General features: G+C 40.2%; 1 protein-coding gene across 2 annotated transcripts in view; it reads right to left on the minus strand.

Annotated features, from left to right (window-relative positions):
- The window catches only part of tafa5l (TAFA chemokine like family member 5, like), a 68,565-nt gene that overhangs the window by 41,248 nt on the left and 6,984 nt on the right, over window positions 1-20,333 (minus strand). For both annotated transcript variants that reach the window (XM_050065155.1, XM_050065156.1), the window contains exon 2: window positions 2,469-2,618. In XM_050065155.1, the coding sequence (XP_049921112.1) occupies window positions 2,469-2,618 (150 nt within the window). The remainder of the gene's footprint in view (window positions 1-2,468; window positions 2,619-20,333) is intronic.

Consider the following 20,333-nt stretch of genomic DNA (forward strand, 5'->3'; position numbering starts at 1 on the left):
CTACTTGGTGTCAGACTGTAAGCAGCATGCATCCAAGAGGAGGCTAAGAAAATCAGGGACAAGGCACTGAAAACAATGCACATATACCGAGGTGAAATGCAAAAGCTGGTTCCAAAATGACAGTGAATTTGGGGTTGACTTTCACTTATGCTGAAGATCACTGAAAGAGAAGATGGGGATGAAGAGTGACATGGAGTTGAGTTCTTTTCTTCTTTTGTGACAGGCAGGCGCCAGCGGTTAGCTTGGCTAAAGTATCAGCTTTTCCACGACAACAAATGTAACGTTCCTACAATAGTACAGTAGCTTGCAGCAGTGTAGGGAAGAGGGGCCAAGTGTGAGTGTTGCGTTAATAAACAGTCACTGACAATTCCTGTATAGTATACATTTAAAGCAACTTGTCAATGGTTCAGTTATGCCAGGTTGTCCCAGTGTTTTGTTGTAGGTTTAGGGTCCAATGATTTCTGGCTCTTACTGTACCACACCTGATGCGTCAGTGTGAAATAAATTTGTCATGTTGTCCTCCTTTTGCTGTTCTACCTGCTTACTGTACATTTTACATGATCTGTTGTAGATCTAACCTTTTGTAGCCAAACCACTACCACACTACCAAAGTTGCTTCCCTCTATGAAACTAACTCTTCCATAGTGGAGCCTTTGGCAATGCTACTTTCACTGTCAGTCATGTTTGTTGCCACTGTGCGTAGTCATGACATGAACCCATGTCACGATATCACTGATATCATGATGGTGTCCCAGCTGAACTGTAACCCCAGTTAGAACAGAAAACAAGGTCCTGTCACAATAGACATGTTTATGATATTGTGACATCTGACATTTTAATATATCACAGGAGGAAATGCATGGGTGTAATTAATGAAGCATAGCATTAGTTCAGGCAGAGCGCTGAAGTTGCGCCTATGTTGGCTAATTGGCACCAGCTGTTTTCAGTATGCTTTACAACGACTGGCTCATTTACAGCTGTGTAGCTAGTAACATCCAATCATATTCATGCAGGTGTACAGCACAGACATTATAACAAGACACTTATCACTACTGTGACAACCATGCCAAAGATACATGCTGCTGCAGCTCCATCCAGCATCCCAACCTCCTCCCTATGTAGTGTTTCATGAAATCAATTTAATTATGATTTAATCTCCATGTAGTGTTTATTTAGGGGGATTAGCAGACTATAAATGGTCAATTCCAAATCTAAGTGTCTCTGACTGAACATTAATAATGACTACACTGCATTCAGGTGTGCCAGGTGTAGGGCCCTGGTATTGTGCATGCTGGTTCACTGGAATGGGATACATTATGGGATGGATCCATCAATAATGTTAATAGTTACACCTGTTCATTTCCTATTATGATTTTTCATGATGTTCCTTTTATGTCAAAATGTCTGCTGTGAAAAAGGTTTACAGATTCTGTTACAGACTTACAGGGTGCCTATTGTTCTCATTTTCAGGTTCATGCATGTATTTTGGGTTTTTACTAAAACATTTTTACATGCTTTAATGTTTAAAATTAAGTTTAACTTGATTCTGCAATAACGACCACACCTCGAACACACCATATTTTCACACAAAAAGTATCTAAGCACACCTGATGAACTTCTTTTTCCTGTCTCTCCCTTCTCTCTCTTGTCTGAATACAAAAAAACACTGAGGGTTCTATCTGCATGTGAGCATACGCTTCTAGACCAAAATCTTCACAACCGGACATGTTTCAGCAGAATTAGGATCTGAAATCAGGGAGAAAATAACAACAGTGGGAACCAAGATTACATGTTTCCCTGACAGTAGCGTGAAGCTACATGTAGCAGTGTATGTACTGCATTCACCCAGTGTTCACTTAGTGAACATTAAAGTCAAATCTTACTTCACATAAACAAATGCTCAGAGAATAATTCCAGTTTATACACAACAATGCTGTGCAAGTAATAAAGTGGTGTACGGCAGGGATTCATTCAGTGGACCTCATGTAGACAAACAGAGGGTTCTGACCCACTGCCAGAATATTGTTGTTAATTCAGTAATAAATCATAAGGTTACTACAGGTGAGACAGCGGAGAGACTATGATGGGAATATTAATGACTGTACTTCAATAAATGGGATAACCTCCAGTGAATTAAATTACAGTCAAAATTAAACTGTTTCTAATGTTCCTCAGGACCAGCTGAGAAACCATTTTCAATTAATTCAACATTTATCTATTCACAGACTGTCCCTCCTTTCCAGTGTACCCTGCTACACATTCATACACTTGGGCATGCTGTTTCAGTGCCTTGCTGAAGGGAACTACAGCGGTAGTGACGGGAGGGGTAAACAGTTATTAGGCACAGCTTTCACTACATTCTCTAACAATTGGGCCTCTTGTTTTGACACACTCCAACTAAAATCAGTAAATTCTGCCCTCAATGGGACAATTGCCCTCCCCTTGGCTAGAAAGGTCATTCAACTCACCGTCTACACATGCCGGCCTCGCCCTGGTGGTCCCGGCGATCTGGCCTCTCCGGCAGGCGCAGCGGGCTGTCTGCCTAGCAATGGTCCGTCTGGGAACACTGCTGTCTCTGTTGAGCATCACTATCTCGCAGGTTCCCACCGCCAACTGGCCTGCCGAACACAGCAGCAAGGAACAAAGTACATGACATTAGCATAATGAGACTATAATGAACATATTACTGAGGAGCAACTGGTCTTCAAAGGTACAAACACCAGGCGGCCTTGACACAGGGCCCTTTTTTTGGTCATGTAGCACTCAACAGTTTGATACTCTCATTTAAAGACTCAAATAGGAAAATGAAAAACTTTAAAAGCAGCAGGCTACAGTGCTTCGTCAGATATAATACAGTATGGCTGGCTGCTCTGTTGATAAAAGTGTCTTATAGTTATCGTGTGGAAAACAAAGTTCCTTCCAAGAATCTGTTAGAAGGACATTTTCTATTTTGCTAGTCATAACTAAAAGTTAACAAGCCTGCAAGTCAAAAGCTCCAGGATATGAAAGTGCTGAAAAGAAAAACATACTGATTGTGTAAGGAATACAATCAATAGAGTTTTTCTAACTGAGAGCATGATAACACACAGCAATTTTTAGACAATTACATAATAAGATAATGAGACTGTCTTCAACAGAAAAACAACATTGGGCATTTATACAAATATCAAAAACAACCTATGTTGTGATGTGAATGATGGCAGATTAGAAAAATGATTCATACAGCACTTTCCAATGTCATATGCATTTTGGAAGGCACTGACAGACCATGTTATCCTACGAATAGGGGCACTGAATGAGACGCGAGACATACTTAACATGTTGTTTGGAGAACTTGTTTAAGATATCCTGTGTGCACAGGTGACACTCAGTGAATCTCAGTGTGTTATGAGAGGAAAGCTCACAGGGTGTCCAAAGTGAAAAGATGTCATTATCTAAGAGGCAACTATGCTTACATGCAAAAAAATATCCTGTTTTTGACCTTATGCTGACAAAGACAATACTCCTACTGAGCTGTTTACAGGGATAATGAAAATTAATATTCTACTAATATTTCTGTTTAAGTGCAGCCGTGCATACGCCAATTAACATGCCCCAGAGCTACTTGTGCCATTTTGCTTGTAATGCATCAAAACAGGATTTTTTCAAAGGTTTCCACCAGTGGTGGACTTGTTGGATCAGGCAAACACAGCCTCCCTCTTTCTTTCCTATAACCACCACTGTTCTTATGCACTGTTCATATGTTTTCCTACAAAAAAATAACAAAATTGCATACCCTACGTAATCATGAGCCAGTAATTTGTGTATAGCCCATATATTTGGCAAGGCTGCCACCACATGACCAACGCTCTGATGAAAGTAAAGAAAGAAGCAGTCCCTGTAAGGAATCATGCTGGGGTGGTGGATGGGTCACAAAATGCAGGATTTTCCCGAAGGGGACCGGTGTTCGGAACTGAGTGAACTCTGACTGAACTTTGACTCATTTTGAGGTACGTTGTCACCATGTTCCTTTTCCTACACCAGTAAATTCACATACCTAAACCTAACCCCCGTAACTTTGTTACTTCGTTAACGACGTTAAGTACCTCATGTCATTGTCATATTCTGAAAAATATTGGAATATTAGTGTGCATGTAAATGTACTCAGTGTGCATGGAAAACTTTATGGCAATCTGTTCATTAGATTTTCAGTAGAAATTTTGACCTTATGGGGCTAGAAGAAAGGTCAGGGGGTCTCTAGATATAATCATCTGAATACATCATATCTGAATGTAATCCTGACGACCTTGATTGAAATGTCTCAACAGCTATTGAATTTGCCCTAAATTTTGGTACAGACATTCATGCCCCCCTCAGGATGAATCATTAATGTTTTGCTGATGACCTGTCCTTTTATCTAGCCCCATCATCTGATCTAAATTTAATTTTGTGAAATACTTTGGTTCATGATCAATATCTGCAAAACTAATGACATTCCCATCAGCTTCAGCTGCATTTTGGGTTTAGTGCAGATGAGCAAATGTTGGCATGCCAACGTGCTAAAACCCCACAATCCCTGCAAACTTCAGGCCTATCTCTAAACTGCCATTTCTTTCAAAAATCCTTGAGAAAATAGTTTATAGTCAATTAATGGCATTTCTGGAAAAGCACAATATTCTTGAAACCTTCCAATCTGGTTTTAAAAATCTCCACAGCACAGAATCAGCCCTACTGAGAGTTTTAGATTTAACGGCTGCGTTTGATACAGTGGACCACAAAATTTTAATATCTCGTCTAGAACACTGGGTGGGGTTCAGCACTGGAGTGGTTTCGATCCTACTTAGCAGACCGAACCTTCAGTGTCAGCATTGGTGACTTCACGTCCTCTTGTGTGTCCCTTCCATGTGGGGTACCACAAGGTTCGGTCTCAGGCCCTCTTCTGTTCTCACTATATTTGCTCCCACTGGGGTCCATTTTACGCAAACACGGTATATCTTTCCACTGCTATGCAGATGACTGCCAGATTTACTTGCCCCTTAAAAAGAAAAATGCACCTTCCTTGGGACCACTTTTTAAGTGTCTTAATGCCTTAAAGGCCTGGATGGCACTAAACCTTTTAAACTTTAATGAAAACAAAACAGAGGTGATGGTCTTTAATGGTACTGTTAGGACCCCACCCGTTGATTTGGGTTCATTGGCTCAATATACTAAACCAGCCATCAAAAACCTTGGGGTAATAATGGATCCTGGGCTTAATCTCGACAGTCAGAGTAGGGCAGGTGTGAAGTCGAGTTTCTTTCAACTGAGGCAGCTAGCAAAAATAAAACCTCTTCTCTCAACACTTAGAAATGATAATCCACGCCTTTGTAACTAGTTGGCTAGACTATTGCAACGCTTTATATATAGGCGTTAGCGCATCTGCCGTCACCCGCCTCCAGATGGTGCAAAATGCCGCTGCACGCCTTTTAAGTGGCACAAACAAACGTGAGCACATTTCCCCTATTTTAACCGCGTTACACTGGCTGCCCATACGTTTTAGGATCCATTTTAAAATTCTTTTATTTGTTTTTAAGTCTCTTAATGGCCTCGCCCCACTATACCTCTCTGAGCTGCTAGAGCCATACACTCCTACACGCCCTCTCAGGTCAGCTGACCAGCTGCTCCTGAAAGTTCCCAAAACGACAAGCAGGCTCAGAGGGGACCGTGCTTTCTCAGTTGTAGCACCAAAATTATGGAATGACCTGCCTCTCGACATCAGACAAGTTCCATCACTGCGTGTTTTTAAAAAGCGCCTTAAAACCCACCTGTTCTCTATGGCCTTTGATCCCGCATAAATTGATGTCTTTTAATTTGCTATTACTCATTTTATTGACTAATTTTACTTATGTGCTGTGCCTTAAAGTGTTTTATTGGTTTTATATTGTGTTATTTTATTGCACTTTATGTTTTTATCTTTATTGTTTTTATTATGCTTTGTTTTATGTATATTTTATGTCTTATGCCTATTGTACACTTTATGTTTAATTGTGTACAGCACTTTGGTCCACTGGGTTTTTAAAGTGCTTTATAAATAAAGTTGGTATGGTATGATAAAAGATGGTGAACATGGTAAACAGTATGCTCACTTAGCATCAGCATGCTAGCTTTGTCATTATGAGCATGTTAGCATGCTGTTAGCATTTTGCTCAAAGCACTGCTATGATCATTAAAGGTCCAGTGTGTAGGATTTAAGTGGATATGTGGGCAGAAATGGAATGTACTGTTCATACCTATGTTTTCATTAGTTTATAATCGCCTGAAACTATTAATTGTTGCGTTTGTATCTACAGAGCCAGCCATCTTCCACCAAGTCTGTTATGGTTTTCTGCAGTAGCCAAGAATGGACAAAACAAGCACTGGCTCTTGATGGGGCCATCTACGTTTTCACATTTTTGCGTCAGCCTCCATAGTTCTCACATGCTTGGCACACAGGAGAAGTTTCATTTGGTTACAGTCAGCAATGTCACCACTAGATTCTGCTAAATCCTACATACTAGATCTTTAAATGGTGACAATGGACAATTTTACATTTCATCTTCTAATATTTCAATTTTATAAATTTATATGGCTTATATTTCATTTCTAATTGGTCAAAGCCAAAGTTTACAAGTTACGTTACAAGTTAATACCCTAACACAGTGTTTGAGATCAGTGTGTCCCATATTCAAAAAGTCAATTTTACATTTGTTCCAGGGGCAACAACATTATATTTTAAGATACAGTTACTTTTTTTCTTTTTCTTTTTTTTTTAAATTTGACTATTGAACTAGTTGATAAAACGGACAACTGGCTGAAATAATGTGTGACTAGGTTGATATGGCAGGGGCTGCTGGGCGCTGTAGTCTGACAACAGACCAATTTTCAAGCCAAGTTAAGCTCTGCTGAAACGGCAAATGGACAGAATGTCTTAAAATGATGATTACCTTGCTCAGAAATCTCCTTGGTGTGTGTGTGTGTGTGTGTGTGTGTGTCCATGTGCTATTCTTACACTTCTATCCAAGCTCGGAGAATTACTTCAGAGTTCTCCAGGCATTACAAATTGATGGATGACTCCCTGGCCAGGGACCTGTGGCTAAGCAGGTTTTTTAGAGTTTCAAGTTTGTCAGAATGTGATCTCTAAACTAATTACACAAACCGGAGAAACTTACAATTCACAAGGGTGTCTAGCTGCAAATGGACTACTTGGGAGGAGAAAAAAAAATAATTCATGAATAAATGTTCTTCATCATCTTGACTTTTTCGTGTCAGGGGAGTTAAAAGAGTTGATATAACACTTTTTAAACTTTTCACTCAACTTTTTATTTGGCGTGATGAAATGAACAAGATTCCAAATTGAATAACACTCATTTTAAATATGGAGTGAGTTTGGATGATTAAGATTTTGTCTAGCAGCTAGAGTTGTTTAGCATTTCAACATACAGTACACCTGTGTCGAGCTATCTCCAAGATAAAGAGATGAGCCTCATTCCCCAAGCTGTAGTTTGTAAAACAAAAGGTTAAGGGAACAAACATGCCTCTTCTCCACCAGGCAATTTAGTGTTTTAAAACACTGTTTGGCAACTGCCAAACTGTCAACAAATGTATTGGGTCGTCCTTTGGATTACACCAGGGAGGCTAAGAGGGGAGCCCTGCTGCCTGAGCAACACAGGGCCTACACCTTACCAACCTGCCCACAGGATCTGTGCAGACAACACCTCAAGTCCTTCACCATCAACCCTGTCACCTGGGAAATTGCCTCTTAGGGCCATCTTTAATGGCAGCAGGTACTCAGCAGTGGGCTGCTGACATAAGAAACCACCAGGGCTCAACAGCAAGAATGAAATAGAAGCAACAACAACATGACACCACTACGTCATCAGCATGTCTGCAGCTGAGTCTTCCTCTCACAGATTGGACTTCACAACCACAGCAGATGCTGCATTAAAACCTAACGTCCAGGCACAAGAAATGTATGGTCCTCTGCAGCCAGTCGCCAGGAGAAAATGTTGGCATTGTTTATTTTTGTAAACGACTACTCTGTTACATTTGTACATTTCATATGTATCATATCAACATTTCTAAAGTAGTATATGAGCTGACTTTGTCATTGGGAGCTGCAGGCCACTGTTTGAGACCAACTAACAACAAAACCAGTTGTTTTTTAGTGACCTGTTGCTGTTTCTCCACCGGCGATATTGCCATAAAAAGTGACTGCTTCTTGCATAGAAATCGCAGCATCTCCAGCTGCCATGATACACAGGTGATTTTTTTTTGGAGACCACAACAGGGTCTCCAGCCGCCATTGTGCCACCAAAATTGTTTTTTTAGGCCCAAACATGATGTTCTCCAAACAAATGGTTTTCATGTCAAGACCTAACCACACATTAACCACAGTGTTGATGAAACCATAAAGGTTTAACATATGCCAACATTTTTTCTGGCGCCTGGGTTATCTTCTGAGACTGCGATGCAGCTGCCGTGCTGTAGCTTGAGCATGGCTTCGATGATCATGTCTGAGGAGTCACACTGGAAATGTTCCAGCAGCCCAAGCAAACAAAAGAGGAGGTGTAACAATTGTGTTTTCAATGTTGGGATTTATTAAATGAACCCTCTGTGTGGCCTTTTGTCACTGACAGTCTGATTGAACACTTAATGTTGAGGTAGCAGTTTTGTTTGGGTAAATTATTTGGAAACCCGAGGGAACATTTTTAATTGTCTTTTATTGAGGCCTTCCTGGTGCGTTTGAGGGAATTATTAACTGTTAATAGTCTTGTGTTTTATAGATAAACAAGCTTTAATCACAGTAAATTGCTTGAGGGCTTCTGCTGCTTTCAAAAACACATTTGGAAGAACAAATTAAATATGACACATTTTCTATAGCACCTTTGTCATTTAAAATCAAAGAGAGGCTTGTTGCAGTCTCAAATGAGAATTAAAAAAGTGAATCAATAACCTGCTGAACAATATTAATGAGTGAGTACACCAAATGTGACTCTGCTTGAACTCAGCATATTTCTTAATAATCGCAATATAAATGAATGTGAAGTTAAAGAACATTATCAACTTATCTGCTCTAGGTTGAACAATAAAGCTGAGAAAAAGTTGGAGAAAGTTACTTCACCTTTGAAATGATCTGTAAAAGGTAACATAGTTTCTTCCCTCTTTTCTTTATTGAATGGAAAGCTGCCAGTGAAAGCCATTCAGGCTGACACTGAAATAAAATCAGCTCACTGAAGGTAGATTAGAGAAGAGTCTGTGCTGCAGTTCCTGTAAGGTCATTCCCTCACATTCACCAACCATCACTCCTTTGCACTGCCATTCCTAGTCGCTCCCCAACATCCTCAAAGGTTCATTAAGTGAGACGCTAACTGCTCTATAGCATGAAATGACTGTAATAATGGCAAAGGTTGAAAGGGTTGTTGATCAACACAAATGACTCATAAAATTGCCTCAGTAGGTGCTGAAATGTTTCAGAGGCTACTAAGTCTCAGAACAAGACATTTTGTAAAAAAAAATTCCAGATGATGATTGTGGTTTGGTTTGGCTATGATGATCACGTGACCTTTCTTTTGGCAACATCATTAGGTCAAAATGTCTCCTGGCTATGGCTGAATCAACCCACTAGGGGCAAAAATGAACTTTTGGGCTCCAATGACAACCCAACCGATTACTCCAACTCTTTGTACACTAATGATATAACTATACTGTACTACAACTGTGGTTATTACGTAACAATCCAACAAAACCATTGACTATGTATCAAGCGTCACCTTTTCTGGCCCTGCTGCCTGCTCTGTTTGGTCAGAAATTCAGCCCTGTTCCTAACCTATGTCAAACTACAAATTCAACTTTGATGTCTAAATTCATAGTCTACTGTTAATGGATTCCACTCATTTTGGTAATTCGGTGGCCTTGTCACTGTTAGGTCAAATTTCCCCTTGGCCAATACTTTGGCCGTAACAAGGCTGTGTTTGCCAGAAATTCAGGGTCCCCAGAGGATGGATCCTAATGTTGCTGGCAAATCCTTAATCTTGTGTAGTCAGAGCCATCACACAGCCACAGCTGTGTCCATACTAGAGAAAGGCCCAGAAGTACACATTATTATTCTGCTACAGGGGAAGAAATGCCCTGACTTTGTATTCTTTCCATCATATTTCTTTAAACCAATCACAATCTGCTTGGGCGGCGCTTTGCCCAGGATGCAGCAGCCATAGTGCCGCAGGGGGCTTGTTTCTGTGTAACAGTTGCATGTGGGGAGGCGAGCCCTGTCATTATAATGGCTAGTTCTCCACAAAAGAAAATGTCACAAAAAAGTAGGCCTACAGTACCAGACATATGTTGACTGTGTGATAGTTTTTTAGTAATAAATAAGACAAACATAATTTAATATTCTGTGTCCTAAGGGTGAAGCCTGACTATATTTTAGCTATGGAGGAGCTCACTTAACCCGTTAAAAACACAGCCAACTTGTTAGTTGTATGTGGTTCTTGCAGACATTATCATGACGATATCACAGAATCTCATGTGAAGTGGAATGGATCGGTACATTTGTAAAGTCACTGTCATGCCGCTGCCTGGGTAAAAAGATGTGGCATATCAACTCTGACTGGCTGTGTCAGAAAACTGATCAACATCGGACATCAGCATCCTGTAAGACAGAGCCTGGGTTTTTCAGAGGTGCACTTACGCGTTGTTTTATTCATTCATTTTACAACAATTCACTGAAAGAACAAAGCAGACATGCCTTATTGCATGATCCGAATCTATGTCAAAACTTGCCATTTTCAGTGTGTAAGTTGTTAGCGCGGAGGTTGCTGACTGTTGCAAAAGAGATTTTGAAAACGGAGTAGAATGCCAAACTAAATAATCAGCTAACGGCAGACTTACAGCCACAGTGTACATCTGGTGAATCAGACTAGCAAATCCTTGACCTTTCTTCAAGCACCACAATCGGGTCAAATATTCCATTTGCACACAAGAACTCAATCAAATCAGAAGATCAGATTGGCATGAAATGACACCTTTACATTCTCCAGAGAATTCATTTCAACGCTCCATGAGCTTTTCTTCAGCCTCACCGCCTCAACATTGCAATCTCTAGGACCTGCCAGCCAGGCTTAAGACTTTTGTTTAAATATTCTCCCCTGTCAGTAACCATACTGTTAACCTTTGCCAGGCTAACAGGACAAATCTCCATCTACATCAACAGATTAGTGGATGAATACTCAGTGGCAGCTGCTGCTGATTTAGGCTGATAAGACTAGTGTATTTTTATATAAAATTATTACCTATACCAGTCTTGGGAGCCATAAAACACAATCACCTTTACAAAGAAGTGCTATACACATTTTATTTCATAGCATCAGCCATGCTGCCCACCATCACCCACCCACTACCCACCACTCAGCACACCCTCCACTCTCTTTTTGCTGAGGCGAGTCCCTGTATACTCAGTGGGTGCTTGGAGGACAGAGGTGCCATCAGATATCAGTGCTCTCTGCCATGTTTCAACACTGAACAGTTGAATGGGCTTCATGCAAAAAGCCTGAAGGAGGAGAATAGTAAGGCGGAGGGGGAGGGGTAGCTTTGTAAAGTGCCCTCAGCCACGGCCAGTGCTCCATCATACATACAGGAGTTAATTCATGTGACAGGGGGTTTCTGTCACTCAGCGACGTGAAGACACTTGGCCTCGTCTCTATTTCACATGATGAACTGCGCATACAGCTGCGGCGGCGGCGAGGAGCTTGCCGAGTGAAGGATGGCGCCACGTTGCTGTCCAGGCTCTGGATCCTGTCAGACATCTAGCAGGCTACAGGAAGCCGATACAGAGCGCAGCGACTGGCTCTCAGCACTGACTGGCAGCCTGATGACCTTATCACTGAATCACAACACTACACAAGTGCAAAGTGGCAGCGCAGACGCACAAGGGTTCAAACACACACAGCTTAGAGCAAAGACGTGAGGCTGTGCTCTACATATCAGCTCTTTGATCAGACACACTGCAGATCACCAAAGTACAGGAGCACAAATATCTTAGTATCTCTGCCTGAAATAGGCTGCCAGGAGTCCACACTCACTTTCAGTGTTGCCCTGATTCAATGTGCGTCATTGTAGGACTGAGAACTGGTGAGCATGATGAGGGTATTAAACTCTAAAAACATTACACTGGCTGAACCTGGCATCGTACAGCGAATACAGACAACTGCTCATCATCATCTTTTCTGTTAACATTGCAATCTGTTGCTTAGATGTATTTATCAATAAAACCTTAATTTGTTCTATCTCATCTTTTTTCTTGTGTCTTACATTAAGACCGTGCAGATACATCATTAGTTCGTCCTTACTGATAAAATACCTGTATCAGATTTAACAGACAAACACATGAGACACAGCCCCGTACTGCTCCCATCCAACTGAAACCAGATTGGGAACTGTGAGAAAGGCTCTGCTTCTCCTCAGGGAATCTGCCGTAAAATTATATGACAGCCTGCACTGAATGAACTATGACAAGAATTCCATTTCCATATTAAAACAATCTTCCTTTATAGATTGTAATTACTTGCGGGCTGCTAAAGATAGAAGTGAGGTTTTATTGCAAAGTGCGCTTCTGCAAACTACAGTTTCCAACCATATTTATTAAAAATTCCACTGCTTGTAAAGCTAGTTCAGTTAATTATTCATGACAATATGTATTGTATTTGGTATTATTTCCCCGTAAAGACACAGCTATAGCACAGAGCCGTTCTGTGCTGGCTTGGCTCAAACACCCTGGCATCGAATCTTACCAGTTTTCCCTGAGAGAGTCAATCAGACTCTAATCACTACACTGGCATACAATAATAAGTCTGAGTGATTATCTTCATTGCATTGTATGTTCTTTTCTTGATAGAAGTGCCGTTCTCAAGGATGAAAATGGGGCTGCCAACAAAGCGCCAATTTAGAGAGCATGACAATCATATTAATGTGCATCAAATCAGATATGAATTCGACTGATCTTTTATGGAAGATTTAAAACATTGTGTGAGATGTAATGAATATTCATGGCGCAGGTAATCAGTCAAAATTAATTTTGTGGTGGCTGCAGTTACCAAATTTTGAAATGTAATGAGCACTGACAAAATCCCTATACCACCACAAATCTTAAATCCATACAGATATCTCATACTGCTCAGATTTATTACTTTCTCTTCTGAAAGTCTCATGTTCACAGCTGCAAATATCATTATCATTAGTGATTATGGATGAATCTACCTAAAATAGACGTTCTTATAGTTCTTCACAAAGCCTTCCATTCAAACACATACATACTTGTATAACCATGTTGATGGAGATGCCATACAAGGCTCAATCTGGAGTTCAGCGTTTTTGCTTGAAGACACTTTCAAATGTGGACAGGAGAAGCCAAAATCGGACCACAAACGCTAAGATTAATCAATGACCTGATTGATTGCCTGTAGCTCAGGTAGGAGAGCAGCAAATGTCAAATGGTGAAAAGTTGTTTGTTTTGTCTGAGCAACAGTCCAAAACTCCAAAATATCAAATTTGCTGCAAAAAAAGCAGCATATGGTCACATCTGACAAGCTGAAACCAGAGAGTGGCCCTCGTGTAAGATGCACTTGTACACACAGATTTGTTCCTAAGTGCCACGAGCAATTATAGAGAATGTGCTGCCTTTACCAATTTGCCCTGATTTAGAACATTTTCTCTTAGGAAAGAACAAGATGTGTGTGTAGTTCAGACCATCTTGTATGAGTTGTGTACTGATAGTCTTCCTTGCTCTGCAGGGGGAAAACACTTGTATAATTTAAATGTTACAATGCTTTAATCAGAAGGAATTTGGAGTTTAAACTTGCTACAGAAAAAAATTAAAGATAAACTAAATGTAAAAATAAAAAATCTGTTCACCACGATGTGATGTTCATGCCTGCCAATTTGTTAAAAAGAGGTGTCAAATATGATACACAATCACCAGGAAAAAATGGTGGCATTGTACGTTTTATGCAAACCATGGATACATCACATTTGTACATAACTACAGAGCAGATAAGTACAAACTTTACATTTCTAAAACACTGTGGTTAATGTGTGGTTAGGTTCAGGTACAAAAACCACTTGGTTAAGGTTAGTAAACAGGCCCCCTTTTCATGGCAATATTAAGGCAGGAAATGCACTGTCTGGATAAAAACACAGCTGTTTTTTGTGGCATTAACACAGCAGGAAACGCAGCAAGGTCGTGATAAAAGACATTCACTTTTTGTGGCATGAGCCAAATAGGAAAAACAAGGCTGGGCCTTAAAAAAAAAAAAAAACATTTCAGGAGGCTAAAAAGCCACATGAAACAAAGCGATGACTTGATAAAGGTTTTGTTGTGAGTTGGCCTCAAACAGTGGTCTGCAGCTTGGCAGAGGTCTCGTCTAGGTGTGCTGCGATCCACCATAACCTCCAACTCCAGATGACAAAGGCAGCTCATATACTACGTCACAAAAAAAAATGTTGATGTGAAATTAAATATTACATGTGCATTGACTTACGAACAGGTGATATTCATAAAGTTAAAATGAGCAATTGAGGACAGTTAAAAGAATTTTCTGAAGCTGATTGGAACTCTCTTATAAACCATCACAGAAAAGAGTAAAAGATTTAAAGTGAGAATTAGAGCAGCAGCTGGAGGATATTTTTTATTGTCAATTCGTTATTTTCTGAATTCATAGATAAATTGCTTGACCTTTAAAATATCAGAAAATTGTGAAAATTGCCCTTTGCAGTTACCTAAAGCCTAAGGTGATAATATCAAATTGCTTTGGTCCCACTAACACTTAAAACCCCCAGATATATTCAGTTTACTGGCATACATGACAACGAAAAGCAGCAAATCCTTACAATTTAGAAGTTGCCAGTAGGCACTGTTTGGTATATTTGCTTAAAAAATGAACAATTAATTATCAAAATAATTCCTCATTATTCTTCTGTTGACCGACTAATCAATTGTATCAGCCCTAATAAGAATACAAAAGGGTTTTTGCATGGGGCCCATTGTTTGGATTTTTTGCTGAATGACTAAATTATTCACAATTAATTTTCTGACCATTAACTGATGGATTAAGTGAGTAAGCATTTTAGTCTCAGTCATGACATACATTAGTTCAGCAAGGTTAATCCTCACTAACTTGGACATGATACTGTTATTCACAGTGTTTTATTAGCTTAAGAGGAGGCTAATCAGCATAAAAAGATGATATAAGTGAGTTTATCTGGATTTACCCTCCAAAGTTGCTCTGATTTCAACCACAGCACTAACACCTAATCTTCCCTTCATGCCTGTCCTGATCTCACAGCTCTGACCGTTATTAACAACTCAGGACGACATCAAACAGCAATCTCATTTGACTGAGCATATGCTAGTCAAGGCAGCCACAAGCCAAGCGCATCTCATTAACTTAACACCGTTTGACGGCAGCGGCGCAGTAGGTAGCATGTAATAGGACACCAGGTGAGAGAGGCAGATGTTTGACTGACCCCATGCTATACACTTCCTGACACCGCCGTGATCCTCTGCTGCTAAACAAGTAGGGCAGCAGAGCAGTGGAGCGAAACATGTGCTTTATATTAATGTGCTTGGTTTAAAGGGAATACCACGGCTTGATTTCAAATGCCATTTGATACTCTACAGCAGTCCGATCAATATTTATGCAAGTGAACAACTCTCTGCTGAAGTCAGAGGACCTGTAATGGTACGTAAGTATGCAATTTAATCTGAAGCTGACAGAAATGAATCAGGAACGATGGCAAAGGGAAGTGTGGGAGCAGCCGGAGTGACTCCTGGAGATGAGGGGTGTGTTATGCTATTAGAGGATGAAGCTCATTTATCTGCAAGCAGTAAAATAAGCACTGTGTTGGCCCACAGTCAGTCCGCCATTTATTGTTCTAAGGAGTCGCTCACATCTTGGCGACAATACAGATTGGAGTTTTCTGCTCTAAAAAGCTCTTCATATCGACAAATACCTGTACCTGCATTGTGTTAACATATGGGGATTTTTAAAGCTGCACCGAGCATGGTTTTTATGCAGTCACGAGCGCCCAGTGGGGCTGCAGAAAAAAAGAGAGAAAAGCACTGCACCCCCACCAACCGAGACGCCAGAGATGTGCTCTATTTGCCCAAATTTAATTCTCGTGTCAGGTGTGTACACTACTACACCCACGGGGAATGACAAATTGAAACTTCTGAAAGCAGCAGTAGGATAGCGCTCCCTCGGGAGGGAGCCGGACTCAACAGTGTTAGATTGTTTCCTTTCTCACTGGAAAGCAGGAGCATGCTGTTTAGTTTGCTAATGTCAATTTACTGGACTTCCAGTTCAATTTTTTTTAAAACAGTTACCACCCTCTAACATTCAGCGCTGCCATTGTGTGACATTGCCAAGGGCTGCTTTAAAATAGAAAATATTCCCCTTACATACAGCCAGTGCTAGGACTGACACTGTAATTTAGGTCTGGTCCGCGACATGTCTTGTACAGTACACATGATGGAGGTGGCTTCTGATAGATTTCTGTTGCAGCTATGCAGCACAGCCTGTGCTGCAGAGATATTACAATGTAGAGTACACTCAGACAATTGGTTGTGGATGAATACAGGCTTGAGGCATAAAGAGTGAATGTACAATATGCCTTGCAAATACAAACAGTAGCTCTGCTGAATACAATGCAGAGAGGACAGTAAAGCCACGGTGACTCACTTCAGATTTCATAGCCCTCTAGGACGCCCTCATTCTTTAATGCAAACCCAGAGAAAATGGTGAGCATCAGAAGACTATTATGACCCTGAACTTACTGTACAGTAATGCGTGATTGCATGAGCTGCGGCTTTAATATTCAAGCACTGTCTTTTTCAGAAAATACGTTCATGGCATCAGGCAGAAAATAGAGCAGGACACAAGACTGAAGGAACATAACTCAAATCATTTACACCACTCTGCCAGTGATGGAGCAGTTTCAAGCCCAGAGCTTTCTGCAGAGAAAATAACAATGCAGAAATACACTGAGCGGTGCACTACACTCAACCACAAGGGAGGTCAAAGCTGAAGGCTAGAAAGAATTCATATTCAGGGAGCTATGAAATATGAGCTTTGTGTGCTGCCAAATTGATTTAGCTGTAAAAATTCTTTTCATTTTGTTCCATAAAGATGCTCATACTTTTACAGCTCCGCCGCCTATAGAAGCAGGCCTCGATGATTTGCTTAGAATTTACAGCCAAGGTCATAATCAAAGCGGGTCTCCTTTTGCATGCTTAATGCCGCCTTGAAGAAGACTGGAATGGAAATCATCCTTTTCACTTCAAAAAGTCAGTAATTCTCTACTACTCTGATTAGTTTAATGCTTGGATGGATAGGCCCTGCTCCCTGAGTTAAAAGAGAATACCAACCAAAGATTTTTTAAATTCATCATTCTGGTGCCCCATGAAGACTTGCTGTCTCCCACACAGGAACTGATTTGATGAAAATTGGAGAGGAAAAAAAACTAGATAGTATCTGGAATCATTTACCAGGATAAAATAAGTCTGATTTGTGAATGAGATTTGGACAAGAGACATCGGAGACACATGACAGGGTCCACAACGCAAAGAGTTGACTGACTGTGTGAGTCCGTCATCAATGGAGCTCTGTACTGATTGAAAAAGCCACAGTGACTCACTTGAAAATTTAGTGACAGAGCCTGAAGACGTAGCACATAAAATGTGTGCTGTCATTGCCATCGACAGCTCCTACTGCAGAGCAGGAAGACTGGATATATTGTTGTCCCTGCTTCTCAGCTTCAGGACACTGTTATTTGTGTTCAGGAGCACTGATTGAATTATTCAAACAAATCAAAGTGACATGTTAATTATGACATGTGACATGTGCTGTAAAAAACAGCATTGCTGTCTGTTGCATAAATGTGACATCATATTTAGAATCCAGCTCTGTGAATTAATCAAGTCGTTTGGTTCGTCTAACTTATCTTGTTATATTTATGATATTTGTCATTTCCAACATTATAAATAAAAGTCTGATTTGCCAAAGAGGAAGTGAAGTTTAGGATTTCTAGGTTATTTGAAAAAAAACTGAGAAAAAGCTAGGTAGTTAGCATCGGAGCTGAGCAGGGATACAAGAGTGCCAACCACCAGAAAATTAAAGCTGCAGAGATATATTTTTGGCCACTCGGGGGCAGCAGAGCTCACTGAATACACAACAACTTAAATTTCATTTAGACATTCATTGTAACACACATGTTAATAAATAATCATCTATTTACAGTACGCATTCAGCAGACATACAGCAACATTAGCATTCATTTGGAGTCATTCTCTGGGCAATTTGATTAATGTAAGTCCAGCATTCACTCTCCTTTAAGCTTCTTTTTGGTCTCTACCAACCCTCGAGAAAATACCGTAAAACTTCAATTAGAAACCCAGGCTATTATTCTCTTAAATCACTGAACCCAACAGGCTTACATTTGGGACAGGCCTTCAATTCCTTTTACACAAAAGTGTTGCTCAGCAAAGATGGGAAATACGATCAAACTGTTTATTTGAACTAGTATGAACATTACTTGTATAAAAAATTAGGCTTTGAATAACATATCAGTTATGTGTAATACTTGTTTCATGGCACCTGAGGATAACTGCATCTGGTTTACCAATACAATACCACTTTTTTTCTGTTAAAACATTATTCATAACTTGGATACATTTTTATGAAAAACACTTTTGATTCTTTTTTGATGGACCTTTATGGGCTAAAGGTGTATAAATAACTTACCAGATAATCAAGGAATGAACACATATTCTGACTTAATGACAGCTTAAGAAGAGGGGAGTCAACGCTTGTTTTTTCACTGTGCCGGTAAATCTGAATGACATAGGGTCTTCTCTGGTGCTCATGGTTTCAGTAAAATGAACTGAACCGAGTTAATGATGTATAGTATCTCCATACTGACAAAAGTTCAAGCATCTATATTTGTATGCACGATCTGTCTATTTATGTTTCACTCGAGTGGGTAGTCAACAATCCCGTTTTATACATCCAATGAACTTCTATAAAAAATAACTACTTGGCAACCAGACCAGGCATCTAATTGAGACAGGTGTTTATTTGTCAAAATGTTTAAGTACACCAGGCTAGTTAAAGTGCATTTAATTGGGACTAGGCTGTTAATTGAAGTTTTACGGTATCTGGCTTTTTAGCCTGCAGATGCTCAACTGTCCTCACATGCTAGTTGCTAACTTTGTCTGTCTGCCTTTTGGTGTTAGGCAGGTATAACGTAGTGGTTAAGCAGAGTGATTTTATGCTATTAAAAAAAAGAGCTGCCTGTGGCTGCTTAAAATGAGATTGGTGGGAGAAAAGTTTATGGGCTTGAAAACCAAAACAAAGAGCTAAAAGAGGCTAAAAAGCTGTGTTGAGCTGGGGGGAACTGCAGAGGGTGATAATTTCCTGTTGCTAATTCACAGTCTAAAGCAGTGTTAGTAAACGAATTAATATCAGATAATCATATTGATTTACTCAGTCTCACTGAATCCTGGCTGCGTCAAGATGAATATGTCCAGGCAGCGGCCGAGGAGGGGGAGTTGCAGCCATTTTTAACTCTAGTCTGTTAATCAGCCCTAAACCTAAACTAGATGATAATTCATTTGAAAGTCTTGTTCTTAGTCTTTTACATCCGACCTGGAAAACCTCGCAGCCACTTTTAGAGTTTTTATCCAGTTTAGTTCCAGTTCCAGTTCTTAAATCAGATAAAGTTATTAGTAGGCGATTTTAACATTCATGTCGACGTTGATAATGACTCCCTGGCTACCGCGTCTATCTCATTATTAGACTCCATTGGCTTCAGTCAGGGTGTACATGAACCCACTCACTGTTTTAACTATACCCTCGATCTAGTTCTGACGTAGGGAATTGAAATTAATAACCTAACAGTCTTTCCACAGAATCCCTCACTATCGGATCATTATTTGATTACTTTTGATTTCTTTTTACTCGATTACACGCCACTCAGCAACAGTTACTATACTAGATGTTTATCAGATCAGTGTTGTCGCAAAATTTAAGGAAATGATTACTCCGTCGTTAAATTCAATACCATGTCCTTCAGTAACAGAGGTTTCCCGCAACCGACTTTAACCTCTCCCGAATTGATCATCTTGTCGATAGCGCCGTAGGCTCGCTGCGAACAACACTCGACTCTGTAGCTCCTCTTAAAAAGAAGTTAACAAAGCAAAGAAAGTTCGCTCCTTGGTATAACTCTCAAACCCGTAAGTTAAAACAAATATCGCGAAAATTTGAAAGGAATTGGTGATTAACCAAACT

This window comes from Epinephelus moara, chromosome 16 (assembly GCF_006386435.1).
Source record: "Epinephelus moara isolate mb chromosome 16, YSFRI_EMoa_1.0, whole genome shotgun sequence".
Lineage (NCBI taxonomy): Eukaryota > Metazoa > Chordata > Actinopteri > Perciformes > Serranidae > Epinephelus > Epinephelus moara.